Here is a 15,960-nt window from a genome sequence, read left to right as displayed (position 1 = left end):
GACTGATGCCAGGTCATATTGTATCCTTGCTTCACTTTTTGTCCCTAAGCCAATTTCATAACTTGCCTGGGATGCAGCTGTAAAAACAATATGCTTACTAGAAGGTGTGTGGCACTGCTCTTGTAAAGAGCTGTGTGATGGCGTATACTGTGAAAGGAGCTAAATAAAACAAGAGTGGTTTGAACTGTGTCACACCCTGCGTTTAAACATACTGCAATTGTGGCCATTCACAACTGCTTACATTCATAACCCAAGCTTTACATTGAAGTTCACCAAAATTCAACACAATAGAATGCACAAAGGTAAAGAGTATTTTACTATAAAAGGAGAAAATGTAAAGCTGCAAACGTTAGCATTTTGTTTATGTGCATGCATTAACAAAAGTTTGATCAGTTGCTAAAGTTTTATTATACTTCCTATTATGGGGGAGAAAAAAAAAAAAAAAGCCTTTGGGAGACATAAATTGAATGTAAATTCAAACATTAGGATTAACGTACCAGACAAGCCCAGATAAGCGTGAGCTTGAACATGAGCAGTTGCTTCAGGGACTGATTCCAGGATATTCGGAGACTTCGTAAGGACACTTTTGAAGGCTTCATGGCTATAAAATATAAACAAAAAGAGCATATTAAGATATAGGCGTAAAAGTTGTGTGTGAGCATGTGTGCATCCAAGCACCACTTTAGAGCGAACAGCCTGTTGATCAAAAATAGCTGAAGGTCGTAAATAGTTTTAAAAAGGTGGCCTACGGAATTTTAGCGTAGAAGATGATTGGCAAATCAGTAACTAGCTAAAAGCTGACGAAAAACGCTTTGAAGCTCAAAGCTTCAGGGGGTGAGTTTAGCAATCACAAGTAACTGCAAGAAGTCAGCCCTTTAGAGATACATAAAGGCCAACTGTGGAAGCGTTCATAACAGAAATTCTTAAACCATTCGTGGGTACTGTAAACGAAGAGTCAAAAAAAGTCTGAGGGATACTTTCGCTTTTAGGGAATATTTTCCACACATGACTTTTCAATACATGGTAATAACCTACTACAGAAGTAGAAAATTCAAAAGGTTTAGTTAACTTTCATTGTCTAAATGACAATATTCTTTTGCCATTTTTGGGCACACAGCAAGTAATGAAGGTTTTTGTATTCATCTCAAATGCTAAACCACCCACCCCTGCCCCCCGTTTTTCTAATCACCATTTTTTTGTCATGGGCAAGGATACGTCTTCCACATTTGTTTAAGTCCGCTTATGTGGACAGAATCATCCTACCAGGACGTAAGGTGCATTCTAAACCCTTTTATAGCATCCTAGACATCAATTAACACATTCCCTTAACCAATTGACTCATGGAGGCTCGTAAAACATTTGTGGCAATTTAAATTTCGATAGGGCCAACAGCTTTGTGAAAAATCATCATTGTCATTCGGATTTACTCCAAATCAAACTTGAGTATACATGTTTTACCTTTACGTGAGCACTAGAAAATTCAATGTGGCACCTAAAATATAATAATTTTCATGTTTTTCATTTAACTTGTCACATAAAATCAGGTAGTAAAGTGAATGACATGCAGTCGTTAACAGCATATAAAAAAATTCCTGGTCTACAGCAGATCAGATCTAAAAGTCATCTCCTTTAAATGGCACACTCTTGAAATACTTTCAGAAGCTTTATAAGCTAAAAAGGACAGAGCCGACTATACTTCCTTAGAAGACTGGCGTCCTTCAACATCTGCAATAAGATGCTGCAGATGTTCTATCATACGGTTGTGGAGAGTGCCCTCTTCTATGTGGTGGTGTGCTGGGGAGGCAGCAAAAATAAGATGGACGCCTCACGCCTGGACAAACTGGTGAGGAAGGCAGGCTCTATTGTAGGCACAGAGCTGGACAGTTTGACATCCGTGGCAGAGCGACGGGCGCTGAGCAGGCTCCTGTCAATCATGGAGAATCCACTGCATCTACTGAACAGGATCATCTCCAGACAGAGGAGCAGCTTCAGCAACAGACTGCTGTTACCGTCCTGCTCCACTGACAGACTCTGGTTTGCATTACAAGGGCTTTAGAATGTAAAGCAGAAATTGTAAAACACCAAAAATGCAATTTTTTTTTCTTTTTGAAAAAAGAATAAATAAATAAAATAAATAGATATGCTGAGCATACATCCCCTCGCCAATATGATCAAACGAATGGCAGCTTATTTCCACCAATCAAAATAAATATTGCACTATTTCACAAAATATATGACTGATGTGGTTTATATCATCATGCACGTGTGTGTTCCAGGTATCCTTTGATGGCTAGTGAGGGACAGATTAAGGATGTGCATTCGTGGAATCAGTGAGAAGAACTGAACAAAATCATAGGTACATGCAGAGAGAGAGAGAGAGAGAGATGAAGAAAGAACTTAGATTTCTGTCAAGGGACAATAGTTATAGGCATTTCATTTTAATCAGATTAAAAGTTTGGTAAGTATGTTAGAGGTTTTAACAGAGGCAGAGTGGTAGTGCAGAGCTAGCATTCCTGACTCAAGGCACCAGCACCTGCCTGGGTGTAAGGCAAGAAGCAACCATAGTAGACGATATACCGGTCATTTGCGGGGCACAATCACACAACCAAGCAGAAAAGAGCATACCTTGTGCAATTCGCTAACAAAATCCTATAAATAAAGCAACTGTTTAGTTTTAATCTAGTTTTTTTACTATAGATATTTTGAAACCGTGTGATCCAGTGAAATGACGGTTACTGCACAGGAGTGTTTTGGGGCTCGCGTTGGGGATATAAAAAAAAAAAAAGGGGAATGATGTTATTTATTTACAGTACATGATTGATAAAACATTTTTTGTTAATTGGGAAGCATTCCTGACATTTCCAGTTTTTAAAAGATCTTGCCTGCTGCTGCCAGTAACATTGGAGAGAAAATTTAAGCACACATGTAACATGAATTCAGGGACATGGATGGGGAGAACGTGCGAACTCGTGTAGACCTTTGTGTCACGAGTCAATAATGCTAGCTCAGTGCTACCACTCAGGGTATGCCAAACTCACAAAACTTTAATCTGATTAAAATGATCTGTATGCCTAGACGTTTTGTTCACTTATTGTCCTTTGGTCGCAAGCTATGCGTTTTCCTCAACTTTCCCTCCACATGCATGCCCAATGGTACGGACTGCAACAGGTTTCTTCCTCCCTTACACACAAATGGTGCTCTGATAATCACTGGCTCCCTGTGACCCTAAACTAGGGGTATTCAAATCTGGCCATGGAGGTCCACAATGGCTGCTGGTTTTCATTGAAACCAGTTTTGAAATTTGAAGTCCGGTTTAACCAATAATGAAACATGGTATTTAATTATACAGCTTATTAGTACTTTCATTCTTCCAAAAACAAAAATTGTATTCTTTGTTTTCAGAGAACTTTATTCATGTTTTTTGGTCATTCCCTTCTCTCATTTATTTCAAAACATTTTATTAACACAGATACTTCATGAGGCATGTACACAGGGTTGAATGGAGTTTGTCGCCTATTGGATGCCTGAACATCCTTAACTGTGTCTCTCTGGCTGTAGCAGGACGTCTGGAGCACAAGCCTACATGATGATTCCGATCACACCTGGCAATATCATAACTTTTTTTTTTTGTAGTGTTGGGAATAAGTTTCCATACAAAAGAGCTTTTATATTATTATAGCTACAAATAATGCAAACTATTGATAAGAACTTAAAAGATTTTATTGATTTATTCAATTCTGTGAAGTAACAGCAGCAATGTAACATTCACAAAACCTCTTAATCCAGATCAGGCAACTTTAGGAATGAGGCGGAAAACAATCCTAAAATGAGTAACCAGTCCACAGAGCAAACTCACACACACACACACAATGGGCCAAGCTGGAACAGCCCGTTTATTTAACACTTACTACTTTGGGATGTGGGAGGAAAACCCAAATACCCAGGAGATAAAATAAAACAAATTAACTTAAAAAAAAAAAAAAAAAATGAAAACCACAATGTCAGGGTGTGGGATTTGAAATTAGGGTGATGGCTCTGTGAGGCAGCATTGCAAATTACTGCACCATTGTGCCAGCAACAATAGCAAATCTGTATTAAATATGCATGTCTTAATCTTGGGATTAATAAAGTATCTATCTATCTATCTATCTAATCATACATTAATTATCATATGCCAAGCCTTTTGTTTCTTTTTGGGGACCTTGAAGGCAGTTTTAAGCCATTTTTGCAAGGGTATGTGTTCCTTACTAGGGTCTACATATGTCTGACCATAGGTGGAGAAACAAGGCTAAATTAATTAACAAACAGATCAAAAGAATTTTCAGGTAATAACACCATCCACATAAATGTGCATAAGTAATAAAATAATGTAAAAACCTGCTTTACAAAATGCACACCTGAACAAAATTACATTTTTAAATTCTTTCAAGAGCTTTATTCTGTGAATACAAGAGAGCAGGAGTTCTGAAACACCCTCTGTACTTCTTGATATCATGCATAGATTACAAATAACTATTACACACCTACACAATGAGATTCACATATGATACATCAACCACCTTCTTTATTAGATTTGTCTATGTGTGTTTACTATTTTACACAGACAGTGAACTGAAATTTAAAATGAAGTGACTTTCATTAAGGCTGAAGTGCCAAGGTTGTAAACTAATGTGGACATCAAAAGAATATCCGATTAGTGAAAGCAGAAAGTAAATATTGTTTCTTCTCTACATTTCATTGAAACAATTTTGTAAACTTTTGCAAGCCGACTATAATGGGAGGTAAGGGTTTGAGGTTGCCTGGGATTTCTGAAGTAGAGTAAAGGGAGACTACCAAAAGGTTCACAAGGCGCAGTGGTAGCGCTGCTGCCTCACAGTAAGGAGATCACGGGTTTGTGCCCCGGGTCTTCCCTACATGGAGTTTTGCAAAGCTCTATGAGTGAACTAAATGTGATGATTATTATAAGAATAATAAAAACAGACTAGGTCTTTCCATCTGTGTGTTACCATCCCTTATAAAATGACTAAATCGTAACTTCACCATGTGCTTAAGAAGCTGCTCAGTAAAGTCGGCTCCGCCAGTCACACCAACTCAGATACCCAAAAAAAGTGCCGAAGCATGGGCACAACTAACTACTCAACAAAGGTGGTTTCATCAATCACAAAAGCCAAATTAAAAAAAAAATAAAATAATGAGGGTTATAGCTGCATCAACTGGTGGTGCGACTGATCGGTGCTTTGCTTTCATTCTGGGTGGCTCTGTGGCTAAAGGATCGAGGCTGGTAACTTGAAGGTTGCCAGTTTTTTATCCTGGCAGTGACTGGAGGAATGCTGCTCTGTCAGGCCTCTTAACCTGCAGTTGTTCCAGGGGTACTACACAAATAGCAGACCCCAAAAAACTCTGGAGAGTAATCTGAAGTATGCAAAAAAAATGACAAATTCCTAATACAAGAAGTTGTGATAATTTAAAAAAAAAAAAAAATAATAATAATTACAAACCCAAGAAATTCACATTTTACTTTAGCTCATTTTTGCCTACCATTGTTGACAGTGATCTGCTAGTTTTCATCCATAATTCTTCTAGACCTCCTTCTCCCAATACAGGGATTCAGAAGCCATTTCATCAACCTTGGGTACAAGTATCAAATTAAATTTGGTTGGGATATTAGCCTTTTACAGGGCTCACTCACACTTACACCCATGTTTGTTCATTAGCAGATCCACTTCATGTAGTTCAGAGTCCTCGGAGCTGGAACTTGTTCTGGCAGCTCCGGGAGCAGATTAAGACCTGCAGAGGACGTTGGGCCATGAAGAGCATGCTAGCATAGTTATAGGCTAATCCCAAGTTGTCAGTTAACTAAATCTAACATCTTTAGTATGTGTGCAAAAACGGGTGGATCAGTGAAAGAAGAAAAACAAACACTACTATAAACATGGAGAACGTCTAAGCTCAAACCAGACCAGGTGCTGTTCAAACCCAGCTCTCAAAACTCAGACTGCTCAGATTTTAAATGAAACAAAAAAAACTGAGGGGATTTTCTTTTTTCCTTTTTCACAGTAATACAGAACTAGCTAAATTACTGTATGTGTTTTTTCCCCCCCTTCATTCTCATATCACATTGTTTTCCAAGCTTAACCTTAACGGCAGATTAGCTATTAATGATCAAACTACACAGCACCTTCATGGAGTCCAAAATAATTTTCTTTTGAGAACTAACTGCCATGAGAGCTTCAAAAAGAGAATTACAAATTCAATATGGAGGCAGAAACTGGGTGGAATTTTTGACAATGAACAATTAAAAGACATTTACTGAACTTCATTATTGCTTAAACAAAAACCCAACGCAGGCCTAACGTTCAGCAGTTAACCCTACCTTTTGGCAGATTCAAACAGGTCCAGGCGAAGGTTATGAAGTAATTAGGTACAGTTTTCAGATTCAGTCATTGCCTTCAAATGCCCTTTCCAGCAAACTTTAAAAGCTTCTGGTAATTAGGGAGATAGCTTCTGTGCTACGCCTTTAAGATTCATTTATTGCAATGCTAATAACAAACATGTTTAACACTGTGACAAACTTGCCAACATGCTAAAGTCAAACAGGAGCCCAGGAATGTGCACCAAGCACACACTGCTGAGGTCACGTCATTCAGATCCACTATCAACACAAAAATAGTGTAATGAAGAGGTTCCCGTCACCTCTTTCCTGCTCCATGGGCCAAATCACAATAATACAATTTTACAAAAACAATTTTAAGACACAGCATCTTGTATAAAAACTAGAACACATGAAGAGTTCAGACTTTCATTAGACACTTCGGGAATGAAATGTCCTCATACCTCCTTGTGCCTCTTTAAGAGCAGAACATAAAACAAATGCAATACCAAGACATGGCCTTGTAGAAGGTTATCTGTTCAAGCAGCACAGACATTAAACACTTGCTCTGCAATCTTTAACATTTTGTACAGAGCTTTTATGCCTTCCCAAAAAGCCCGAGAACTTACTTCTGACTTGTAATGTGCAAGGCTTGTTTCTCGTAACTCATACTGCAAAAACTTCACTTATAAACATAAAAAAAAAAAAAAAACACAACAAAACCACACGCACACCATTTTGTCCACTCGATTATAGCTGGTCCATGCCAAGACAGGCCAGACTCCTCTTCAGGCATTTCCCAGAATACGTTTCACATAACTTTCCAGGTACTTAAAACACAATTCAAGAGGTCACACTTTAAGATGGTTCAGGCAGACCAACTTTTATCTGGAATACTTTGCCTATAGGAACTCGCCAGGCAAATACTGAGGAACATTTTAAAAAAAAAAAAAAAACAGTTAAAAGCCCACTATTTTAATATGGCCTTTTTGTTGCTACATTTCAGTTGTATTTCCTGATAGACTACAGTATATGGGTGTAGGATGATCATATTCTAATCCCCACTATTCTGCGCTCGCTTTTCCATTTCTTATGTGCACCACCACCACCTGATCAAGGCACCATGCAGCCCCCTGAGATGATGGAATCAAGGTGGGTGTCTTATCTGTCCATGAGATCAACTTCAGCGGAATCCTGTCATGTGAAGCATGAAAACGAAGAGGATAGATTTAAGAAACAGGGGCTGAGTGGTCTTTTGGCCTTGGAACCCCTGCAGATTTTGTTTTTTTCTCTCCAGTCTAATTGTAGCTTTTTTTTTTTCCCTCTGACCTCCCAGGTATCTCAACTTACCTGGTTTTGTTGTTACAATTTTGTTCGTATTATTGCCTACCGTATATGCGCATGTATAAGACAGGTCTTGAAACCCGAAAAATCGATCATAAAAATCAGAACCCAACTTATACGCCCGTTCAAAAAGTGACACTATTTTTTTTTTTAATATCTTCTTGCCCCCTCCAATCTCACAGCAGATTCTCAGACGCATCAAATTTTGTTGTAGCAGTGCAGTTACCAATTTCTTTTGCTACTTCAACGATGTTTAATTTAAAACCAGCTTCATATTTTCTTCTGATCGAACACTCCATCGTAGATAAGGGATGCTCTTACGATAAAAGTGTATGAGGGTGTGAGATACAAAAAACACAAAACAGTGCAAACGCCACTTCAGAATAGTTCAGGTATTACTGTGTGGTCATGTCGGTACAATAGAGAGAGAGAGGGGTTAGGAGCACATACTGATACAGCACATTGCCGCACCCACCTAGAAATGAAAGACAGTGTGCACCGTGGTTACTCTCAGGTGGGCGTTAGCATATCATAATCTCTTGGACCAATAGCGTCAGTTTTCCACATTCGACTTATACAATCGACATTATAAAATACCAGAAATTATACTGTAAAATCATGTCCCGACTTATCCACGAGTAAATATGGTAATCGTAATGGTTTCTCTTGGTCATCTTGTCAAGTATTTTGAGCTACACTGATGTATGAAAATGTGTCGTATAAATAAACGCTGTTGTTGTTTCCATCACAAGGTATCTAAACTTCACTTTGAGATATCTCAGAGTCACTTCCTGTTCTTTCAGCAGGACTTCCAGTCTATTTTGCGATATCTTGAAAGGTAAGAGATATCTCAAAATAGCTTCCGGTCTATTTTGCGATAACTCATATGGTTGCGTTTTACATTTCTGAAAAAGATAGCAACAGATCTTGAAGCAATTTCCTGTTTGTTGAGATATCTTAAAATGTATTTTAGAAATGTGGAGAACCATTGTAAAATCTCTCAAAAGCAGCACAGACATTAAAAGATATTTGGAGGACTTTCCGATTATCTTGAAATCAAACTCAAACCATTTTGAGATATCTGGTAGCCTAATGCTTCCTGTGCCTCCGGAGATATCTCAAACACATTTCAAGCTATCTGAAAAGAGCTTCCTGTGCAATTCATATTAAAAAAAAAAAAAATCGCAAATCCGTTTTAAGATATCTTGGAAACTCAGGAAAGTATTTTGAGCTATCCTGAATTGTACTTCTAATATCTCAATGCACACGAAGAAATTTTAAGGTGTCTTGAAATATATTTGAGATGTCTCAAAAAGAACGGCCAGCCATTTCAAGTTAAAACAATTTTGGGAGCTTAGAATATATTTCCGATACCTGAAGGCGATCAAGACATCATTACGACTTTTGAAAATGCATTATAGACAACTTGAAACTGCTCGGTTATCACGGACATTACATGAAGAGTCCTTTAAAGAGACCGACCACTAAATTTTCATTCACTTGCAATGTCAATTAATTAAAATACTACATGTCTAGAAGAAAACTGCTTTAAATCTACTGAAGAACATGTAAAAACAATACACTGTTTTAGAATGAAAGTTCTGGAACGGCCAAAATCGTTTAGAATATGCACTCTTATTAGTCGAGGTTTTGTACTTGCAGACAGTAAGGACACAAGGATGGAGCCGGCCCTCCGGAGTGGCGAGGTGTGTGTGACGAGTCGAGATGCCGTCGCATGGCAGTCCAGTCACAGACTTCACTCGAGGTGGGAGCGCTCTTTGTGTGGAGCTTACATGGTCTTCCTGTATTTAAAAGGGGTGGGGGGTCACTTGGGACTGCTGTAGTTCAAAGGCACGCAGTTAGCGGATTAGTCAAAAATTACCCCGTTAGAAGTGTTTAATGCACTCGGAGCCCAGCTAGCATGCCATTTGGGACACGACCCTGCCTGCCTCGAGCATTACTGCTGGTGGGATGTGCTCCGGTTTAATGGGCGTCTCACCAACAGACCAAGGCAGCACAATTATAAAGGAATACTTTTTTGTAATAGTTTCAGAAGAATTAAAAAAAAAAAAAAGATTCCAGTTAACTTATTTTGCAGAGGGAAAGCTTTCCACATATTTAAAAAAAGCAAAATGTGTGACTGGTTAGCGACCTTGAAATAACAAAATAAACGGCAGCTATTTAGACCCAGGGGCCAAATACCAGAACTTTCATTAATGCTTCATTCACTCATTTGTAAAATCTCTCAATCCAACTTTGTGTCTCCAGGAGATGCAGCCTGTTCTGACAGCACTGGAGACTAAGCAGAAAAGAGTTAATTCAATCAGAAATCGATTATAAATGGAAATAGAGAGAGATTTACACTCCTCGAATGGATTTGCTTACAGAAAAATTCACACAAAACTCTTGTCCTCATAATCCCAAAGCTGGTTATTAAAACTGAAAATACAGTAAGGACTATCACCATGTCCTGGTCTTGTCCCTCCAATAGGTTCCAGCCCCCCAAAACATGGTAACGAATTAAGCGGATTTCAGTATTGCGTGTTATTAAAAATTAAACTTTAATAAATGGCACATTTTGCCGGCCTGGGGTTGTTTGGTCTTCAATGAATATATAATTTAAATAAACAAAACTGATCTTAAATATTCCTATGGGCAGTAAACATCAATATGAATTGTCTAAATACTGTACACATAAAACTACATTTACACATGTTAAATAATTAAATCAAAAGAAGATTCTTTTTATTTAAATAGAATTAGTAAAGTTTTAAAGAGGTGCGCTTTGACCATTAATGATGAGAAATAAAATCGTGAAACGCTATACAAACTGACAGGCAAATGTAAAAAAGTAAGAAACTATGGAGTAAGATCGCGGTCACAAATAACCCGTAATAATTTAAGTAAGTGAAGAGCAAAAGTCTGCCACGACAGTTAAAGTGTAATACTGGTTTTGTCGTACAAAAATAATCCATTACTTTTCAGGTGGAAGATCGCTCATAAAATAAAACCGATACTAAACCCCCTTCCGATGTACTGTATATGTAAGTATGCTTTTTATGCGAGCATTGTTTTTTTTTTAAACTTTTAGCTAAACCGTCTTTTAAAGCTCAGTTCTCATGTGTGCGCTGTACAGATTACCGAGGAGTCATAAACATAAATAAGTTCGACATTTCTCTGCAGTGTTCATGTACACTTTAGGTTTCAATATACGCACACGTGATATCATTTGTATTAACTGCATATTTAAAGCAATCAATTAGAAACACGAAAACCTCGAACCATCTGTCCGTTCCTAACCCCGATTATCTGGAGCCGGCGTCTCTCCAGGTTGAAGCCGATCGACAGCCTCGGTGAATCGCACGCTTCATTTTGTCACACAGTTTTCTGCGATTTTTTTGGAAAGTTGAAAACGAGACCGCAGTTATAAACTCGATCGCATTTCTCAAATCACTTAAAATTACACGCAGCGAAACAAATCCATGCTGCTGTGCAAGTTTAACCCGATCGCTGTTCTGCACTTTGCAAGGTGCGTTTTCGTCCTACTTTGCCAAGCATTTTACTTCACGCGAAATCCTTACTGTAAATGTGAACGGCGATTAAAAATGTTGGCACTTCGGCGGATAGATACACAATTGTGCTGCATATTCTACAAGACGACTTTTAAACTCGTGCATTTGAAAATACACCATAGCGATCACGGAAAACTTTCGACTGTGGGTATTTATTTACATGAGCGCACAACTTTGTTCTGCAACAAAGCTACACCTTTTATTTACGTGAACAAAATGAAAAAGCGAGGAAAATTAAAAGACAAGTCCGGCAATACTGCGCTCAAACGTCCAGCGAGAATCAAGTAAATTTGAATTAAACACCTATTTGAACTCCTTACCCAGAAAAGTGCAGAGTCCTTGCTTCCCTCTCAGTGTCGGTTCCGCTCCGCTACTTTTTCTGACAAAATCACAACCATAATCTCCCTTCTCCAAATCGGTGCAGTCCAAAAAACCATTCAAAATTAGGGGATCCTCCAAAATTGAGGGCGGGTGAGACGGTGACGGAGAGGAGGGGGTGGGGAGCTTGGGAGATCCGAGATCAAAAGCAGAAGAGGTCTGCGATCAAACGCATGTAATCTGATCGGTGATCAGCGCACACATCAAAGCTGCAGCGAACAGCACGAAAGCGCCAAGCACTTAAAACAGGTAATTATGATCACGAGATATTATTATGTGCCGTGCGAGTGCCCTGCCAGAAAAATGGCACATAGCCTTCCAAAAAAAAAAAGAAAAAACTGCCAGGACTCCTACAGTGTCCGGATCTCTATTCTGCAGATCACGGCTGCTTCCCTCCGTGTCACGTAGCGCTGCCCGCACCCCTCGAGTGCTCCCAGATCCTGCGCGCCGGCTTTATCAGCAGAGCAGCTCCGCCGCCTTCTGATGGCTTTTGAAGCCTTGCCCAAACCTCTCCGGGCTCCCTTTCATCTCAATGAGCTGCAGATGCCTTGACGTCATTGGCCCGCTTTAGGATTGGACGCAGCACCGCGCGGAGAGCCTGCGGGGAGCGGGGGTGTAACGACAGCCAAAAAGTTAACAACACATTTAGGAAGAAAGCGCAGCTTTGAGCAGCCGTGGCTGAGGATGTGATGGCACAGTTCGACCACCTTAACAAGAAGATCTCGTAGGAAATTAAATAATGCACGCATGTGTATGTGTTTGGAGTTTTGGGTTGTATTTTAGAGCTACAAAGTTATTCATTGTTTAGTACCGAAAGAAGGATTTATGCCCAGTCTAGTGGGAGTCAAAGCCGGTGGAGTACAAGTGGTATAAAAACAGAACTGTGCACGCAATTCATAATGCCCTGCGACAGAGAAAAAAACGTTTTGGAAGATGTAACTCTAATGGGATGCACGACCAAATATTAATTTCACTGTTATCCTCTCTTTATATCGCTCTCGCCGTTCTGTAAGGTTTTACAAAGACTAAAGTATAATCTCACTTTACACTGCCATGAAAGATTGCTTTATCAAACTCTGGTCCCAAAATACCACAGGTTTTCATTCTAACCATCTTCTTAATTAGCGACCATTTTTTGCTGCTAATTAACCTCTTTTAATTAACTTGACTTAGGCCCCATAGTTGTTTCTTTTTCTTTTATTAGCAGCAAAACATAATGAGACACAAAATGAGTTGCAACATGACCAGCTAACCTGTGCCTATCAAACGATATGTGAAAATAAAGAAAGGTGAAGGATTCAGTGCGGTTGATCTCTCAGGTTGCCAGAACATTTTGATGGTGCTCTTAGAAAAAAACAAAAAATCTACAGTTTTGGAAATGTCTGCTGTGGCAGAATGAGAGCAGCAACAAGCTTTGGAATTAAATAACGAGTTTAATTAACAGCAAGAGTCAGCTTCTCATTAAGAAACTGGTTGGAGTTTGAAGCTCCACTTTAGCTGGTCATCCGTCAGCGCATTTCATGTTTCATTTCTGTTTGGCGACTGTTTAACACCAAAAAGAATCAATTCAGAGGAGCGAATCCTTAAAAACAGGGCTATTGAACTGAAGGGAAAATAAGTTAATTAGCAGTGAAAACTGGTCACTGATTAGGAAAAGGGTTAGAATCAAAACCTGCAGCCACTGCGGCCCTCCAGGCCTGGAGTTCCACATTCGTGACCTACAGCAGAGGTCCTCAATCACAGTCCTGGAGGACCGCAGTGGCTGCAGGTTTTTGTTCTAACCCGGTTGCTTAATTATAAAGCAATTCTTGCCAGTAATTTAATTTCATAGCTTGTAAGTGCTTTAACTCTGTTATGTCAGGTCATTCTCATATCCTAGATTTTCTTCCCCTTTCTAAGGATATCATCCAAATGATTTGAAGGCCCTTCACTTTTTTCTCTTTACATTCCTTTCAAGTATTTAATTAAATCCAATAGTGCATGATAAATACACACAGGTGTAAATGGTAACAAGCGAAATGGAGAAATGCTAGTCTTTTTTGTCATTTGCATGTTATTGGTAATTAGGAGCAATTTAAAACCAAGAATACAGCTGTTTAAGACTAAAATAAGCAATAAGGGCTCAAAATCTGAATGGGCGAGACCACTAAAGTGAAGCAGAAGTGCTACTTAAGCAATAAGGGCTTCTTATTAAGCAATCGGGTTGGAGCAAAAACCTGCAGCCACTGCGGCCCTCCAGGACTGTAATTGAGGACCCCTGACCTACAGGATGAAACAGCCTCCTTTATTGCCCAGTAATGTCTGGAAGGATGCTGTCTGGCTAAATGTAAAATTCAGCACAGCTCAATAAATAACCTCATTTTCAAATCCCTTTTTTCTGCCAGGCACTCGAAGGTAAGAACCAACTGTCCATTACCAGGCATAGTCCAGTATGCATTCATTTGCCAATGTCATTGTCTTTGGGATGTTGGAGGAAAAGCTATGCAGACTCTATAAACTTCACATTTGATTCTAAGACTCTGAAGGTGTGAGGTAGCAAAACTACCAATGGTGCCACCATATATTCTTAAAAGCAAATAGAATTCTGAGGTTCTGTACTGGTTTGTGTGGTTCCTCGTATAACCATTACTTGTCAAAGCACCATTTCATTCTGTGAAGGATTCTTTACATATGAAGTTGGTTCTTTGTGATTTGAAAGACTTCCTAATATATAGAAAAAAAGCTGAAATCTTTAATGTATGTCATGCTACCTTGTAGGACACTAACAGATTAAGAAAGCCGGAAGCTTAACCTGTGTTACTGAATCATGCAAGAGTCCTATTAAAATCATGACCCATTGGTATTTCACAAATCTGTTACCATCTATTCATGGTTAGTTACTGTATGGAGCCTGTTATGGATCTAGATAAATACAGGTTCTTTGTGGAACCATCATGTGGATGGATGTGTTGGGAACCAAAAATGGTTCCACTATGCCATCACTCTGAGGAACCACTCTGGTACCTTTACAGCAGGAACTGCATGAACCAGCGTTATGAAACTAGTAAACTACACAACTTAAGCAAATGTGTACAGTAGTAGTAGCAGTAGAAGAAGTGTGGCAGACAGTAGGACTTTAGGGACCATCAAAACTAGGCTTGATGTTAATTTGGAAGAATTAAATGGATAGGAATGGCCAGCTTTGTTGGGCTGAATGTTCTGTTCTCATCTACAGTTGATAGCTCTAGTAGTGTAAAATACAATGGAATAGTCGCTGGCCCCATTATAAACAAGAATGTATTAATATATATAACTGCATGTTATATAATAAGAAACACAAAGATGATTACCTGAATAAGTCCTTACTTATGTTTCCATGCCCCCAAAGGAGTTCCACTGGTTTGTATTTCTAAATTCACTGAGAAATTAAAGCCTGATTCTAATGGGATGAATTCTCAGTTTTCATCTCTGATGTACACACAGATTTATCTATTTAAATGCATAAATAAAGTATAATTTAAAAGAATAATACTTAATGTAGTTGTACCTATCCATTTATTTATTTTGCATTTTTCTTTTAGTGATGGGTGTGGTGGGAGCAAGTCTAGCAGGACAGACCAGATTTCCCTCTCCCTAGCTGCATCCTTGGGAATTCTGCCATGTCTCGCATATGCCATCCAACTACTGAACTGTATCTGGTACAAGCACCTCAGCTGGTTTCTTTTGATCTGAGCAACCAGAAACCATACCACATGCATTTCATTACAGGTAATCCACCTAAAGTTAAGCATGTTCAGGCCCAGCCAGTACTTGGATGGGAGACCATCTAGGAAAAACTTGAGCTGCTTCTAGAAGTGGTGTTAGAAGAACCAACATGGTGCGCTTACCCTGTGGTCTGTGTGTGGATCCCTATGCCCCAGTGCAGTGACGGGGACATACTGCTGAAAAAATGGCACTATCCTTCAGATGAGATGTAAAACCGAGGTCCTGACTGTCTGTGCTCATTAAAAATCCCTGGGCATCTTTGTATACAGTAGGATATATCCCGATGTCCAGGCTAAATTCACCTCCTTGTTTTATCGTTCTGAACTCCCTGTCCTTAACTTGCTAACCATCTGCCTCACCCTTTAACCACCTAATAGCTAGTGTTTGGTGAGTGACCTGGCACAAAATGGCTGCCATTGCACTTTGTGTGGTGGGTGAAGTGAAGTGACTCCTGATTCATTATGGAAAGCACTTTGAGTAGTGACAAAAGCACTATATAAATATAAGGATTTATTATTATTACACTGAGTGTTTCCCAGATTTTCAAGATCC

General features: G+C 39.2%; 1 protein-coding gene across 3 annotated transcripts in view; it reads right to left on the bottom strand.

Annotated features, from left to right (window-relative positions):
• Positions 1 to 12,174, bottom strand: part of tnfrsf19 (tumor necrosis factor receptor superfamily, member 19) — a 111,282-nt gene extending 99,108 nt beyond the window's left edge. Inside the window, exons 1-2 of one of the 3 annotated variants that reach the window (XM_039745449.1) lie at positions 11,607 to 12,173; positions 498 to 601 (exon numbers count right to left, since the gene is read on the bottom strand). In XM_039745449.1, coding sequence (XP_039601383.1) covers positions 498 to 599 — 102 coding nt within the window. In that variant the 5' untranslated portion in view covers positions 600 to 601; positions 11,607 to 12,173. Of the gene's footprint in view, positions 1 to 497; positions 602 to 9,374; positions 9,449 to 11,606 lie in introns of those variants that run through there. The other 2 variants (XM_039745450.1, XM_039745452.1) reach the window with 2 other exon arrangements.
• Between the last annotated feature and the right edge of the window lie 3,786 nt (positions 12,175 to 15,960).

Source organism: Polypterus senegalus, chromosome 2 (assembly GCF_016835505.1).
Source record: "Polypterus senegalus isolate Bchr_013 chromosome 2, ASM1683550v1, whole genome shotgun sequence".
NCBI classification, from domain to species: Eukaryota; Metazoa; Chordata; class Cladistia; order Polypteriformes; family Polypteridae; genus Polypterus; species Polypterus senegalus.
The sequence above is the reverse complement of the archived record's forward strand: the minus strand, read 5'-3'. Positions and strand labels throughout refer to the sequence as shown.